This window comes from Saccopteryx bilineata, chromosome 2 (assembly GCF_036850765.1).
Source record: "Saccopteryx bilineata isolate mSacBil1 chromosome 2, mSacBil1_pri_phased_curated, whole genome shotgun sequence".
NCBI classification, from domain to species: domain Eukaryota; kingdom Metazoa; phylum Chordata; class Mammalia; order Chiroptera; family Emballonuridae; genus Saccopteryx; species Saccopteryx bilineata.
This window is the reverse complement of record NC_089491.1, coordinates 392,196,361-392,212,573: the sequence shown is the minus strand read 5'-3', so window position 1 is coordinate 392,212,573 and position 16,213 is coordinate 392,196,361. Positions and strand designations below refer to the sequence as shown.

The 16,213-nt window shown below is 42.0% G+C and overlaps 1 protein-coding gene across 23 annotated transcripts in view; it reads right to left on the bottom strand.

Annotated features, from left to right (window-relative positions):
• Positions 1–16,213, bottom strand: part of NCOR1 (nuclear receptor corepressor 1) — a 123,863-nt gene that overhangs the window by 41,652 nt on the left and 65,998 nt on the right. For 19 of the 23 annotated variants that reach the window (XM_066264326.1, XM_066264325.1, XM_066264327.1 and 16 more), the window contains 7 exons: positions 13,280–13,475; positions 6,518–6,678; positions 4,161–4,281; positions 3,968–4,069; positions 3,519–3,619; positions 2,551–2,719; positions 667–807 (listed from right to left, as the gene is read on the bottom strand). In XM_066264326.1, the coding sequence (XP_066120423.1) occupies positions 667–807; positions 2,551–2,719; positions 3,519–3,619; positions 3,968–4,069; positions 4,161–4,281; positions 6,518–6,678; positions 13,280–13,475 (991 nt within the window). Of the gene's footprint in view, positions 1–666; positions 808–2,550; positions 2,720–3,518; positions 3,620–3,967; positions 4,070–4,160; positions 4,282–6,517; positions 6,679–13,271; positions 13,476–16,213 lie in introns of those variants that run through there. The other 4 variants (XM_066264341.1, XM_066264342.1, XM_066264335.1 and 1 more) reach the window with 3 other exon arrangements.

Sequence of the window (16,213 nt, the reverse complement as noted above, 5' to 3'; positions counted from 1 at the left end):
TGTTTTTAGTATTTTATCTAGATTTAATTAAACAGTTTAGGCAGGTTAAGATGTAAAGAAAGTGAGTCATTAAAAAACAAAATCATATTATCATTTACTGAATGCATATCAATCACATGATCAGCACAGGTTGGGCACCTGTCTCTAACCCTCACAATGATTGGTATAATCACTAATTTACAGCAGAAGACAGAGACTCAGAGACTCACCAAGAAAGGGTGAAGCTCAGATTCACATGCATGTCTTTGCTCTATGCATTACACCACTTTATCTGCCTCGCGATAAAAACAAAGTTCTCATAATGAAGTTTACATTTTTAAACTCATTTAACTCAAAGATGAAAACTCTACAAATTCTATGAGCATTCTAATAGTGACCTATGATGTTGGCCAACCATGTTTAATTTTTACTTCCCTCCACTGCCATGTGCCACCTGATTTATATGTAAATATTAATATAAATTTAAACATATAATAATGCTTCAAATTAATATATTGTCTATTTTATATAATATTCATATTCACAATGTATTAATTTTAATGTGTTTCACTTACATATTAATACAAACTTCAGGCAGAAACAACAGAGGTTGAATACAACCTAACCCAACAATGCCAACTTCCTATAGAAAATTAAATGTATCTCGTTCTGGAAATAAGATCTTACCCTCTAATGGCGCTGATACAGGAGACTCCCTCATTGACAACCCTGGCTTTATATTTCCTTCCACTGATTCATAGCTTCTTTTTAAACTGATCTCATGAGCTGTTCTCGGGCTCCTTGTCCCTTCTCGGACATTCTTAATATCTGCAGAATATACAAACAAGAATTGCTCGGAGCTCAAGGCCTACTACACAGTAAGGAAATTACCATAAATAGTCTAGCTCATAAAAACAACAGCTATAAAAATGTTTGTTCATTCGAATATAGTTATTGAGTTCAAGGCTCAAGCAAGGCTTGCAGATAAGGTTAACAAATCAAGCCCCTTTGCTTATGAATCTTACCTAAGAGTGTCAGATACAGATAAATTTCTAGGCAGTCACTACCGAGGACAGCGAGCCCTATGAAAAGAGCAGTACCACGTGCTATGAAAAGGCTGGACTGGAAACCTAACACCTAGGGGCCCAGATGAGGTCGCCTAGAAGTGAAGATTAAGCTGAGAACTGAAGGACACATAAGAGCTGCTGGAGTCAAGAGTGAAGGGAGGAAGAGGGACACAGGCCCCGGAGACAGTGAGCACAAGGACCCCAGGAAGGCGTGTGTGGTACATGAAAAGACCTCACACTCAGTTCCCGGCACCAGCACCGTGCAGAGCGAGCGGGAGGGAGGAAGGAAGGAAGGGGAGTGAGCACAGAGGGGCTTCAGGAAGACGTGGGAAGAGCACAGTCTGAAGAGATGAGCTGAGGAGATCGTAGGGGGACCAAGGGAAGGAGCTGATGACAATTTCTTCAAGGCAATGTGGAGCCGAAGAGGTGACGTCAAGTCCAGCTCTGACTGCAGTTGAAACCTGAAGGAAGACCAGCGAGGCAGCTCCTGAAATATCTGGATGAAAATGATGGCAGCAGTGGGTATAAACAGAAATGGACGCCTTCCAGAGACTTTAGGAAAGAGAACTTAGTGACTGATTGGATGTGGAAAGTGTCAGAAGCAGTTGTCTGAGATGACGTCCAGGTTTCTGCCTTAGAAAATGTACATGAACAGACTTCCCCAGGAACAAAATGTAAACCGATCTATGCCAGCGTGGTAGAATCCAGAGGAGAAAGGACACAGGAAAACCACCATATGCTCTGCATCAGGCACTGTTTACATCCGCTACTTCTTTGTACTCAATGAGAAAGATCAAGCACGGCTAATGGCCACTCAGATCACAAAAGCAGTCTCAAACGACAACTCAAAACCAGTTCATCACCTGGCTTGTACACCATACCTGAGTAATTCTTATACAATATTATTACTGGGAACATATAACTTAAAGAGTCCATTTAAAGAAATGTTTTCAGCCCTGGCCAAGAAGCTCAGTAGGTCAGAGCATGGTTCCGATATACTGAGGTTGCGGGTCCCATCCCCGGTCAGGGCACGTACAAGAATCAACTAATAAATGCAAAAATAAGTGGAACAGCAGGTCTGTCTGTCTCTATCCCCCCCACTCCTCTCTCTCTAAAATCAATAATGTTTTCATATAGACATTAAAATAGTTTTATTTAAGGAGAATTTAAATTAAATATTTTCCAGGATTATCAAGCTAGTATATCTATTCCCTAATGCTTAACTTACAAAACAGAATCTCTTTAAAATGGAAGTGATTGTATTTAAATAAAGACTCTTTCCTAGGCTAAATGGACAGACTGTACTGTTCATCACTTTTTACAGACCGCCTCAGTTCGTCTTTCACAAGCAGTTCAGGAGATAGTACTATTATTAACCCTGTTTATTAACTTCGGCTCAGGGGAGAGAAACTAACCTACCTAAAGCAAGTAGCTGGGGAACCAGAACCATTGCGTTGAGTCACACGCCGCAGTATTGGCTTCAGCGTAGAGACGCAGTACTTACTATCATAAGATAAGATGTGTCCACTCTTGCCTTCGTAGATGACGTGGCCTTTGGATGCAGCTTCCTCTCGGCCTTTCTCAGGACTGCTCTCTTCAATGGGAATTCTAGAAATGGGTCCCTTCACCAAAGCATCCGTTGGTATGCCAGCCTGGGACAGAGCCGGGGTGCCCTGTCATCAAATTAAACACAAGGACCAGAAAAGTCACTCAGGAAATGCAAGACACTCAGAAAATTTAACCTACCACACTGAGAGTCAGATCATGCATATCTTCAAAGGAGATAAAAGCAAGCATGAGAGAATTAGACATTAAGTTTTCATAAATGTAAAGAAATGCTATATAGCTTCATCCTTAAACACATCATTGACACACAAAACCTCTCAAAATGCTGAGAGAGAGATGAGTTGAATCAGTTTTCCTTCTCTGCCATGAAGTCAAACCTTTATGAAGGCACTTAACTAGAGAAAAAGATTTCTTTCAAGGCCTAAAATTATGCAAATGTAATAAAATGTTTTCAAAATTTCTAATAAAAATAAGACAATAAATTGTCACTTTTAGAGTGCCACATTTTCTCATAATGTGAAAGAGGAAAAAATAACTTTTTAATTGATTTCTGAGGCAAAAGCAAGCAAATAATTTACAATGACTTTCTCCATTTCCATTTAAGCTGAACACATAGCAAAAGCTTTGCTAGGAAGACAGTGAAGCCGCATCAACTGGAACTGGTTTCTTCTGCCAATTTTCAAATAACTAACCTTTCAGATGAACGACAGCACAGATTATACAGCTTGTAGTCAAACTAATCACTGTAATGTCTTCATGCAGGCAGTTTACAGATCTGGGACTTGCCATCCCTGAAACCCATAACCACCCAGTCCCATAACCCAGAACAAACAACGTGATCACAGACTCCGCAGCCGGGACAGCTGGCCCACTGAGCACCCCTACACGCAGGAATGACGGACTAACCTGCGTGATGGAGCCTCGCAGAGATGGGATGCCTTCCACGGAAATTTTGCTGGTGGGAGTTCCCCGAGTGATACTACCTTCTTGAGTGGTTCCTGAGGTGCCTGGATCAAAACAAACTTGTTAGCAAATTACAGCCCTGACCCCTGCAAAAAAAAAACACCACCAAAATCAGCCTCTACTGAGGAGAGGGATAAGAAGGAAACAGCAGCACAGAAAAAGCTTTTGTTTTATTGAAATGTACTTTTAAAATAATACTGTAATTATTACAAAGGAAAGCTGAAATACGGAATTTCAAAGTTCTTAAATCATTTTTATATGGAAAAAAACTTAAATTTAGAATTTAAGGGCTCTAAACTTAAAAACCCACCATTAAAACACATCCATTACTTACTTTAATACATTTACTGGGGACAAAAGTTTAACATTTCCGTGTAACAGCAGATTTTTACCTCGGACCACTCCTTCATGCTGCGCCCTGACCAGCAGGCCCTCAGGCTGTGAGTTCTGGCTCCGGGGAGAAAACTCCTCCTGCTTGATGTAGGGCACAGGAGCTGGGGGCCAGACAGAGAGGGGAGGCGCTCAGGGCCGCGTCTCGGCTGGGGCGCTCAAGACCAGAACCCTAGTGCCTGTTTCCTCACTGACCTGATTTGGCCGAGTCCTGCTGCCGTGGCAGTCCAAGAGAGATAGAGCCCACTGAGGGTTTTGTTGCTTCTTGAGTGTAGGAAGCCTGGTTGTGAGAAGTCAAATAAGTGCCCGGTGTGCCCTAAAAATAATTTTTAAAGACTAAAATAACACTCTTTTCACAATCAATTTAAATGTAACGGTCACGTTTCTGTTCATAAAAATTTATACCCCCACTGCCCAAAATTTAAAACAGGTATCTATAAAGCAGAAAATCCTCATCTGGTCACGTAATCTATGTTTCTATGGTCAATTAATAAAATGCCAATTAGTAAAAATTTAATAAAATGGTCAATTTTTTAAATGTCAATATACATTTACATGGTCAATTAATCTGTGACAAAGGAGGTCCAATAGGGAACAGACAGTCTCTTCATAAATTGAACAGATGTGTGCAAAAGTAAAGAAATAAAAATGGATAACTTTCCTACATTGCACACAAAATTAAACTCAAAATGAATTTAAGACTTAAATATGTAAGACTGAAACTGTAACACTCCTATAAGAATACGTAAGCAGCATAACCAGGCGGTGGCGCAGTGGATAGAGTGTCGGACTGGGATGCCGAGGACCCAGGTTCGAGATCCCGAGGTCGCCAGCTTGAGCGCGAGCTCATCTGGTTTGAGCAAAGCTCACCAGCTTGAGCCCAAGGTCGCTGGCTCGAGCAAGGGGTCACGGGTCACTCAGTCTGCTGTAGCCCCCCCCCATCAAGACACATATGAGAAAGCAATCAATTAACTAAGAAACCGCAACAAAGAGTTGATGCTTCTCATCTCTCTTCCTTCTCGTCTGTCTGTCCCTGTCTGTCCTTCTCTCTGTCTCTGTCACAAAAAAAAAAAAAAAAGACGACGTAGGCAGTAAATGCTTTGATATCATTCTTAGCAGTGTTTTTTTGGATATGTCTCCTCAGGCAAGGGCAACAACAACAAAAAATAAACGAATAGGACTACATTAAACTTAGAAGGTTTTACACTACAAAGAAAACCATCAACAAAACATCAAAGGCAACAACATACTGAATGGAAGAAGATACAGCTAACAGAGGACTTTCGTTCATTAAATGTAAAGAATTTCTACAGCCTTGTAACAAAACAGATCCATAAAATTGAATAATGAGATTTAAACAGTCACTTAACAATCAGATGTGCAAACAACCAATAAGTGTCAGAAAAAGTGCTTTATTGTACACTCACTAGATTGACTAAAATAAAAAAGACTGAGCAAAAAAATGGAGCAACCTGAAGTCTCCCTCACTCACTGCTGTGATGGTGTGAAACTGTACACCCAACTCTGGAAAATCACCAAGTAAAACGTGCCTACTCCCAGCAGTTCCACTGCCTGAAGTCTCCCTCACTCACTGCTGTGATGGTGTGAAACTGTACACCCAACTCTGGAAAATTACCAAGTAAAACGTGCCTACTCCCAGCAGTTCCACTGCCGGAATTATCTAAAAGAGATAAAAACACACATCCTCAAAGTGCCCAGTACAAAAATGTCCCTACCAGTTTTATTCATTGTAGCCAAAAAATAGAAAACAGCTGAGGTTTCCATCATCAAGGAAGATGGATAAACAAACTCTTACGCTCACACACTGGAGTCGTTTTCAGCAATAAAAAGGAAGAAACAGCTGATTACACACACACCTGAGTGAATCCCTTAAACAACTGAGCAAAGTTCAAGACAGACACAGAAGAGCACACCCTGCATAATTTCAGTCATATGAAGTTCTAGAAAAGGCAAAACTAATCCATCACGACAGAAAGCAGAACAGGGGCGGTTTCAGGTTCTGGAAGAGAAGGCTGCTCAGAAAGGGCGTGAGAGAGCGGTCCGAGTGATGGCCATGCCCACGACCTGATGGGGGTGGCTGTGGCCCCCCATGCACCGAAAATAACTAAAAGCTGACTAGACCGCTCAGATCAGACTGTTAAAAAGAGAGAGAGACAGAGATAGTGGCCAGAGCCAGAATAAACTAGGGCTTGCTGATCATCTATAGTTTAATAGGTGGAGGCTTTATAATAGAGTCAACACACACTGTAGTTCCTTGAAAATATTCCATTTTCACTTACATTGCACTGAACTTCAAAGCACATATGTGCCTTTTCTAACTTGCACCAGATAACGTGCCACACTCAACCTGGGCATGTAACTCCTCGTGTGTGGCATGGAGGAGAGTGACTGCTGCATTTTCTGGCCACTGTGCCTTCATATATCTACATAGACTTTTTATTTATCAGGACTCTGAAACACTAGTATGAGAAGGAGGGGAAAGTTTGCCAGAGCCACACAGCAGAAGAGCTGCTGGGTGAGAACACACTCACCTGTGAGATGGAGCCCCCCAGGATAAAGGATGGTTTTTCTGAAGCCACGCTGGTCTTGGAGGACGGGATGAGTGGCGGAGGCGGCCTGGTGGGCCGGGTCGTGGGCAGCCGCACCCCTTCAGGAAGATTAGTTATCACTTGATGTGGAGCAGGCTGGAGCACTTTTAAAAGGGAAAAAAATGAGTTAAAATAGTCAATTTCCGAGTCTGCAACCTTTTACTGTCTCAGTCATTCCCAAAATATCAGTACAAGATTAAGCCGAAAATGAACATTTGTTTTAAATTTCCCTGTCACTTGAATTAAACCTGTACACATATTCAGGTCACTAATGGTTGGTTGTGAGGTGGAAATATTCAACCCCCTGTGTCAAACCAGAGCTTTCAAGTTAAGGTTCTTTTGAAACTTTCTGCCTAGCATACATAAACAGCAATCTTTAAGAATTTTTCTTCCTCTCCACCCTTCTCTGGACCTCACAGTAGAGGTGAGATCAAAGGCTGCCTCTCAGGAAGAGTTGCTGTTACAACTTTGGAGACTATATTGACATGATCAACAGACAGCCAATCATACGTCCTCTTTGCATCTCACAGTTTGAGAAACATGTACTGATTCTCTCTCTCAGACTCCTGAATTTCTGCAACAGGTTAGGGGAGAGTGGGGATCTCAATATTTTTACAAAGTGAATGTACTCTTGAGAGAAAAGCCAGTCAGCATCACGGTATACATGTGTCAACATCAACTTCCCAGCGGCCCGGGGACTCTCAGCTCAGTGTAACTAGTGATGGAATGCAGAGAAACAAGAAAGTGTGAAACAGCGAGGACGTGTCCTAGAAGAGCACTTCATTCATGAGGTGGGACATCTGTGGGCAGACATCCGGCAGCCACTGCACGGAGGGACACGTGCCTGGCAGGACCCTGGAGCGGCCGCACTCCCCCAGGCTGTGCAGCGGCTTTACTGCCCCCTGGGGAGAGTCTGTGCAGTGATGCTGGCCCTGCAGCACGGCACCTCTGCGCTTCCTGCTCTAGAGCGCGTCTGACCGCAGCATAAGGCATACAGGCGACTGAGTTTCCTATGAAAGTTCAATTCATCAAAATAAGGGAAGAGCTTCAAATTAAAAGATTAAGTGTGAAAGGACCAAGCCCACACCATTCGGGGCAGATCCACCTATATACTAATATCAAGGCCAAAAATTCCTCCACAGAAATCATCTGTGTACATATCGTCACTATGAGCTAATCAAGTCCCCAAAATTTCTATTGTGATTTTTCTCTTTAAAAGGTAAAAGGACTTCTCTTTCCTCTCATTAGGAAAATCAAGTGTTTTCACATGCAACAAAGGCCATACACACAAACATCACATTACCCATCCATTCTGGGTATTCAAGGCTGGCCTCAATCAGAGGTTGGATCTCTGAGGATTCCAAACCTTTTAAGGAGTAGCCTGTTGAAGCCCACTGCTTAATGTGCAGAGATAAAGGTAATGAGAAATGGAAGAAATGGAAGAAGCCTTTCAACAGTGCCGGTCGAACTAATCCAAAACACCTACACTGCATAAGCTTATAAAACTATGAATTTACTACAATAATGCTAATAAAAATTACTCGACATCATTTATATCCAAAGAAAGAATAAACTTTAAGGATTTAAAGGATGTATCAGACAGACGAGTCATATTAAGACTTAAAATATATGTATTACATATAATATATAATTTTTCCTTTTTCCTTTTTTTTTTTTTTTTTTTTACAGAGACAAAGAGAAAGTCAGAGAAAAGGACAGACACGGACAGACAGGCAGGAACGGAGAGAGATGAGAAGCATCAATCATTAGTTCTTTGTTGCAACACCTTAGTTGTTCATTGATTGCTTTCTCATATGTGCCTTCACCGTGGGGCTACAGCAGACCGAGTAACCCCTTGCTCCAGCCAGAGATCTTGGGTCCACGCTGGTGAGCTTTGCTCAAACCAGATGAGCCTGCGCTCAAGCTGGCAACCTCAGGGTCTTGAACTTGGTTGGGTCCTCTGCATCCCAGTCTGACGCTCTATTCACTGCGCCACCACCTGGTCAGGCTAATTTTTCCTTTTTTAAGTGAAATTGACACACTATCATTTTGGAAAACCAGAAAAGCACAAAGAAGTGATATCACCCGTTACCCAAACCACTTACGTTTGTGGCACTGTAATGTCTCCCAGAACAAATTCCTGCTCGTTTCTCTGTTCCTTTACTTACCTAGCCTTACCCATTTATTCTTCAAAATAAAACTAAACTTAAAATCATTCTGAGTAGTTTCTTCCCAAAGTACCCCTGAAATATTCCTTAGATTTGCATTAAATTATGACTACAGAAGACTTGACATTTTACCATAATGAGTTTTCTAATTAAGAAACCTACATGTTTTCATATATTCTTTAAAAATTGTTTACAGAAATTTTATATTTTGTTGCTAGGAAAACCATCTTTTTCATATCTGGGTTTATGTATATCACTGACTATTAGATATACAGTGGAGAAAGATGCAGATTTCTATATACTGTATACTAATTTTCTCATAGAAACTGAATGGACTTTCCGTTTAGCTCTGACAACTTTTCAGTTGACTCTTACAGGCTTTCTAGGCAGATAATCTAATACTGTGAGTATTAATATGTCTTCTTCCTTCAGATGCCTAACCCTCTTCTTTGGTTCCTTTGATCTTGACTGTACTGTAACAAGTCATGGTCGGCATCCCCGGAGCTCCCCTCCAAAGGGAAGGGCTCTAGCATTTCACTAGTAAGTGGAAGATTTATACTCCGTCTCCAAAACTGATTCATTAGTGTAAGGCATGAAAATTTCTTTGGTTTACTAAGATATTTTTGAAACCCAGAAACAATTATAATATCAGCTAATATTCGGTATGAAGTATGTGTTACTTCGTGTTACATGAATTGTCTCATTTAGACTTTACAACCAATGAGATTAATACTACTTTACAGATAATGTAACTGAGACTCAAAGAACCACATTTAATTGCCCAGGTCACACTACCAGGATTTTTCGAAAGCAATATAATTCCTGGCCCTGACCTCTAAAGCACAATGTACTCACTTCTCTCTGACATACTGGGTGCTGAAATTTATATGCCTCTGGGACACCCAACAAGATAACAGCACTCATCCTGATCTGCCATACTTCTGTAATTAGATCAAGAAGCGCTCTAACACTGTGAAGATTTATGAAATAAACCAACTTCAGGAGAAAACCACTTCTTGGTTGCTGGAGACTTGAACATGATAGGGCAGGGGTCGGGAACCTTTTTGGCTGAGAGAGCCATGAATGCCACATATTTTAAAATGTAATTCAGTGAGAGCCATACAACGACCCATGTACGTTAAGCATTATCCAATAAAAATTTGGTATTGTCCCAGAGGACAGCTGTGATTGGCTCTAGCCACCCACAACCATGAACATGAGTGGTAGGAAATGAATGGATTGTAATACATGAGAATGTTTTATATTTTTAACATTATTATTATTTTTATTAAAGATTTGTCTGCGAGCCAGATGCAGCCATCAAAAGAGCCACATCTGGCTCGCAAGCCACAGGTTCCCGACCCCTGTGATAAGGTATTATAAATTCAGTGCCTGGTTGCTCTGCCATTTCTGGTTTTGTAATTATATGGAAAAACCCACTTTGTCATAGTAGTTAAAGAAATGGAAATAAAATAATTTATATGGTTCTAAGTACAGCTATTTAAATTGATGTACACAGAGCTGAAAAAATAACCAAAAAATAAACAAACTAGATTCAGCTGCATAAAAGAATTAACTCTTATTTCAATTAGATTTTATTACTTTGCATTAAGGTTCAATTCTAACTCTATCTCCACATGTATAAATTTTAGTTCCTTCGCTGTAGGATGAAGGTTTCAAGTCAAGGCAAGGGTCAGCCTGTCTAATGTTCCTGGAAAGTGAAAACCACCCTTCCCTAAGGTACTTTTTAAGCTTTCTACAGATGGAAAGGCTTCACGTCACTTCAAAAGGGCACATCTACCATAGTTACCTGAACCACTGAGATGAAGAGAAAATGAATATAATCAAACAGCTAGAAAACAGATGCTGCCTAAGACCATGAAAAGAAAAACCAAAACCATAGTCCTAATTCAGGAGGACTGTACCAGCCTGGTTTACAAAATCAGTGATGGTTGATCCGTAAATCCTCATTCTGACTATATTTAACAGCCTAGAACCTACTCTGTGATGTTACAATAAAAACATGTTGGTCAAACATTCTACATACGTGTAATTTAACTACAAATATGCAAATGTCATTTGGAAGATTATCCTTTATGGTGAACTACAGGTTAGCTATAAATCAGGAGAGACTTCGGCCCTGGCCGGTTGGCTCAGTGGTAGAGTGTCGGACTGGCGTGTAGAAGTCCCGGGTTCGATTCCAGGCCAGGGCACACAGGAGAGGCACCCATCTGCTTCTCCACCCCTCCCCTTCTCCTTCCTCTCTGTCTCTCTCTTCCCCTCCTGCAGCGAGGCTCCATTGGAGCAAAGATGGCCCGGGCGCTGGGGATGGCTCCTTGTCCTCTGCCCCAGGCACTAGAGGTGGCTCTGGTCGAAACAGAGCAACGCCCGGAGGGGCAGAGCGTCGCCCCCTGGTGGGCATGCCGGGTGGATCCCGGTCAGGTGCATGCGGGAGTCTGTCTGACTGTCTCTCCCCGTTTCCAGCTTCAGGAAAAAAAAAAAAAAAAAAAAATTTCAGGAGAGACTTCAGGTACTTATTAAACAAATTACTGGATGAACATACTAGGCAGATTAGTAAAAACAAAACTTAAGCTTGGAATACAATGTAATGAACTGTCCCAGTTTGTAGAGTCACCTTGAACCTAACTGGTATCATATCAATAAACATTTTGGTGTCATATTAATCAAAAAATATAAAGAGGTTGATTTTAAGACCACTGTATAATGATTAAAAATTAGGATACCAGCCCTGACCGGTTAGTTCAGCGGTAGAGCATCAGCCTGACGTGTAGAAGTCCAGGGTTCGATTCCCAACCAGGGCACACAGGAGAAGCGCCCATCTACTTCTCCACCCCTCCCCCTCTCCTTTCTCTCTCTCTTCTCCTCCCACAGCCAAGGCTCCACTGGAGCAAAGTCGGTCCAGGCACTGAGGACAGCTCCACAGCCTCCGCCTCAGGTACTAGAATGGCTCCAGTTGCAACATCAATTGTTGAGTTAGTGATTAAGGATTCTCTAGATACAATACAGAAAAAATCCCAAAAGTTATCAGTGTTTTCACCTCCGTTCAAGAAATGTTCATTTAGTATCTGTTATATACCAAGCCTTGATGGGTATTATCACTGGGTTCACATTTTTACTAGCATAAAGTTTGTGTCTAAAACTCTAACATAAGAGGTTCAGTATCATGTAACTGTTAACTCATTATTGGTGTGACAGGTGGGAGATAGCAGGATCAGTTAAGTTCTCCAGTTCCTGTTTTACGTTACACAGCCCTTGAAATGCATGGCATCCTACAGTTAATAGTGTTTATTTATAAAAGGTACTGCAGTCTTCTGAATCACTGGAAGAAAACTGAACCATAATTACAGAAGATTTTAATATTCCTAGATTCTAAGCATATCAAACATAAGGCCTATAAATGGACTATCAACCAGAACACATGTGCCATCTTCTAACCAGGCCAGAACTTTATAAAGTTTAGAAATCACTCCATTTCTTCTCCTTTAAAAAGAAACAAGTGCAGCCTGACCAGGCGGTGGCACAGTGGATGGAGTGTCAGACTGGGACGCGGAAGACCCAGGTTTGAAACGCCGAAGTTGTGAGCTTGAGCACAGGCTCACCAGCTTGAGCCCAAGGTCGCTGGATTGAGCAAGGGGTCATTTGCTCTGTTGTAGCTCCCCCTCCCCCTTCAAGGCACATATGAGAAAGCAATCAAAAAACAAGCAATCAACAAACAACTAAGATGCCGCAACAAAGAATTGATGCTTCCCATATCTCTCCCTTTCTGTCTGTCCCTATCTGTCCCTCTCTGTCAAAAAACAAAACAAGTGTATCATGCAGCAACTAAAAAAGCATGCATAAGTCAAAGCTGCCACTTGAAATAAAAACATTAATGTAACAAAGTACCTTCATGGTATCCACTTATACTATGTCTATATTAATACACCAATCAGTATTTACGGCTATAGATTACATTATATAAATATTTTACATAAGACAAGACTGAGCCATGTGTTATAAACAATACTGAATAGCCATTCTTTCTTCGGGGCTGTGATCCCAGCAAGGTAGGTAGGCATGGAGTTTGCACTCGACAGATGAGAAGACTGAAGCTCAGAGAGGTTACGAGCCGTGGCCACGGCCACACAACGGGTACACGCTGGAGAAGGGTCAAGTCAGGGTCTGACTGGCTCTACGTGTTACACAAGGTTGTCGCCCATCACATCAGAGAATTACAGAGAATGTGGCCCTGTCATGGCGACTGGCTTGGCGGACAAGACAATTCACACTGACTCTGAAAACTCAGGCAAAGAGCATGAAGCAGGGCTTTTCTACAGTCTCCGGCATGAGGATGAGCATCACAGTTAGTAACACTGACACAGCTTAGTGACTTAACTGAAATCAGTTTCTCTGTGCGGAGTAAGTGTACTACACACATCGGCTGACGTGCTGATTAATCCAAGCCCACAGGACACGGCCTGCGAGTACAGCGCCGTCTCCTTCCAAGCGCACTCTGCGTGGCGAAGGCTCTACCTACCGTCCCACTCGCGGCTCGGACTCTTGGAGGTGCTGCACGGGCTGGTCGAAGTTCTGCATTCCAGGTCCATCTGCTCTTGCCTCTGCCGCTGCTCCTCCAGGAGCGCGGACTCGTGCATGGCCTTGATGTGGCGCTGGTAGAGAGCATAGCCGCTCACTGGGGTTCCGATCGGGATGCTGCAGGGCGTGCAGGACACCTGCCGGGAGACCAGAACATCTGAGCGTGCACAGTCAACATCCTCACGTTGCAAATAATGCACATTTCTGTTACTATTACAGGCTGAAGTGATTTTACCATTTTTGAACCAAAGTAATCTTTAAGTACCATGCTTAAAATGATCATCAGTGGCCCTGGCCGGTTGGCTCAGTGGTAGAGCGTCGGCCTGGCGTGCAGAAGTCCCGGGTTTGATTCCCGGCCAGGGCACACAGGAGAAGCGCCCATCTGCTTCTCCACCCCTCCCCCTCTCCTTCCTCTCTGTCTCTCTCTTCCCCTCCCACAGCGAGGCTCCATTGGAGCAAAGATGGCCCGGGCGCTGGGGATGGCTCCTTGGCCTCTGCCCCAGGCGACAGAGCGATGCCCCAGAGGGGCAGAGCATCGCCCCCTGGTGGGCGTGCTGGGTGGATCCGGTCGGGCGCATGCGGGAGTCTGTCTGACTGTCTCTCCCCATTTCCAGCTTCAGAAAAATACAAAAAAAAAAAGATCATCAGTTACTTTTAGAACTGAACACAATATGTATCACAAAAGTTGTGCCCCGGCCAGACAGCTTGGTTGGTTAGAGCACCCTCCGGAAGCACAGAGGTGACCAGTTAGACTGCTAGTCAGGGCACATCAAGGGAGAGCCGATATTCCTGTCTTTTTCTCCCTCTCCTTCCTCTCTCGCTGAAATCAATTAAAAAAAATTATTATTTTTTTAAATCACAAAAGTCGTGATAAGAGAACTCAAAATCAGGAATGATAATACTTTTGTCTGCTTCTCACTTAGGATGGACAAATCTCTGGTGGTGCAGCCGGCACCCTGACCCTGACTCTCTGTGACCTCCTGCCAGGGAACCACTCCCACCTCTGTGGAGTGAGAGGTCACCTATATGTTAACAGCTCGTAACTTTCTAAGACATTTTTCTCCAGAGTCCACATTTATAAAAATCACCGACCTAACACCTCCACCTGGATATCTCAAAGCACCTCAAAGCCTATTATATTTAAAACTGAACTGATTTTCTAAACTCAAGGCTTCTCTTTCAGCGATCTCCATTTTAGAAAATGGCACCTGGGCAGTTTGAGCCAGACACTGGAAATCTTCCTCAACTAATCTAATCAATCTCTTAGCTTCCCATAACTAAGTCATTAGCATATCAATTCTCCCTTTGGAAAATTAAAGGTTACTTCTTCAGAGACACCACCTCTAACCAATAACAAACAGGATGAGGTGAAAGTAGGCATACAGCTGTGAGTACACGAAACAGAGTATGGTTTTATATTATTATTAATTACTGTATTATTACCTTCCATACAAACTGTAAGTCTGTTTTGCCCCACCCCATACAGTACTGTAACTAGCCCCCCATTTTTCTTCTTCCTGTATGTAGCCCGTTCATTTCTTTCACAGCATACAGCACTTATGACACTCTGCAATTCTGTATTCGTTCTCTTTTTCTCTCCCATGTCATTAAGGAAAGACCCAAGCGCTGCTGTGTCCAGTACTAAACAAATTGCCCTTATTTTGTGAAATAATCATCCATTATTTTGTGAAAACAGTCTTGGGAAGAGGCAAGATTTGACTATATTTTAGAACCCATTATCTAAAGACTTCCATAGTTTTTTTCTGTTACTATAAACAGGGTTTTTCACTGAATGTAAACACACATAATTTTCTTGCTTTTGTGCTTTGGCTTATATGTAAACATGCTTTTTCCTCCTTTTGCTATAAAAAGCCAAATGAACTACTATGGTCTAACCGAGTGGTCAAACTTTTTGAAGTCGGGGCGCATTTAAAATCTGACAAATAATTGTAGGTGGACTATATACAAATTTCTGAGAAATAGAATAATTAAGTCAAATTTTTTTTTTAATGTTTTTAAATTTTTTTATTTATTTACTCACTTTTTAGAGAGGAGAGAGAGAGACAGAGAGAAAGAGAGAGGAGAGACAGAGAGAGAGAGAAGGGGGGGAGGAGCTGGAAGCATCAACTCCCATATGTGCCTTGACCAGGCAAGCCCAGGGTTTCGAACTGGCGACCTCAGCATTTCCAGGTCGACGCTTTATCCACTGCACCACCACAGGTCAGGCAATTAAGTCAAATATTAAAGGAAAAAATATAAAGTCCAAGCGTGCTTTTATGGTAATTAAACAAAATAAATATAACAAAATTAAATTTATTCTGACATTAAAAAACATTTTTATGTTACATTTTTTGAGTTATGCTTTTTAGAATTCGTAAAAAAGGGGTTAAAAAAATTAAAAAATGACAAAAAAGTTATCTTTTTATATATATAGATACATTCTTAGTAAGATTTAGTAAATTCGACAGGTTCCAGCATGAATGTGTTAAGTTTTTTTTCATTCTTGTGTTTATGAGAAACATGAGCCTGATGTGTCCTAGCAATTTCTTCAATGTTTGGGCATGTATTTGAAAGGCAAACTCTCATTTCCTTGTCAATACATTGAAAATTTCTTCTCTTTTTACTCTTAATTGTGTTGAGCGCAGAAAACACCCACCATACATATCATCTTAACTTGACACCAAACAAAGGCTAGAAGAAACTTGCCTCCAGTCTTTCCGGGGAACATGGGGGGTAGTGTAAACAATCCAGCACCACAGCTTAACAGCCTTTTGCAACCTAATCAGGCAAATGAGGCGGGGGGGGGGGGGGTTGGGTAGACTGTCAGCTAACAGTCAATTCCCCACACCTCTGTCCCCCCAAAATCTAAACTCCA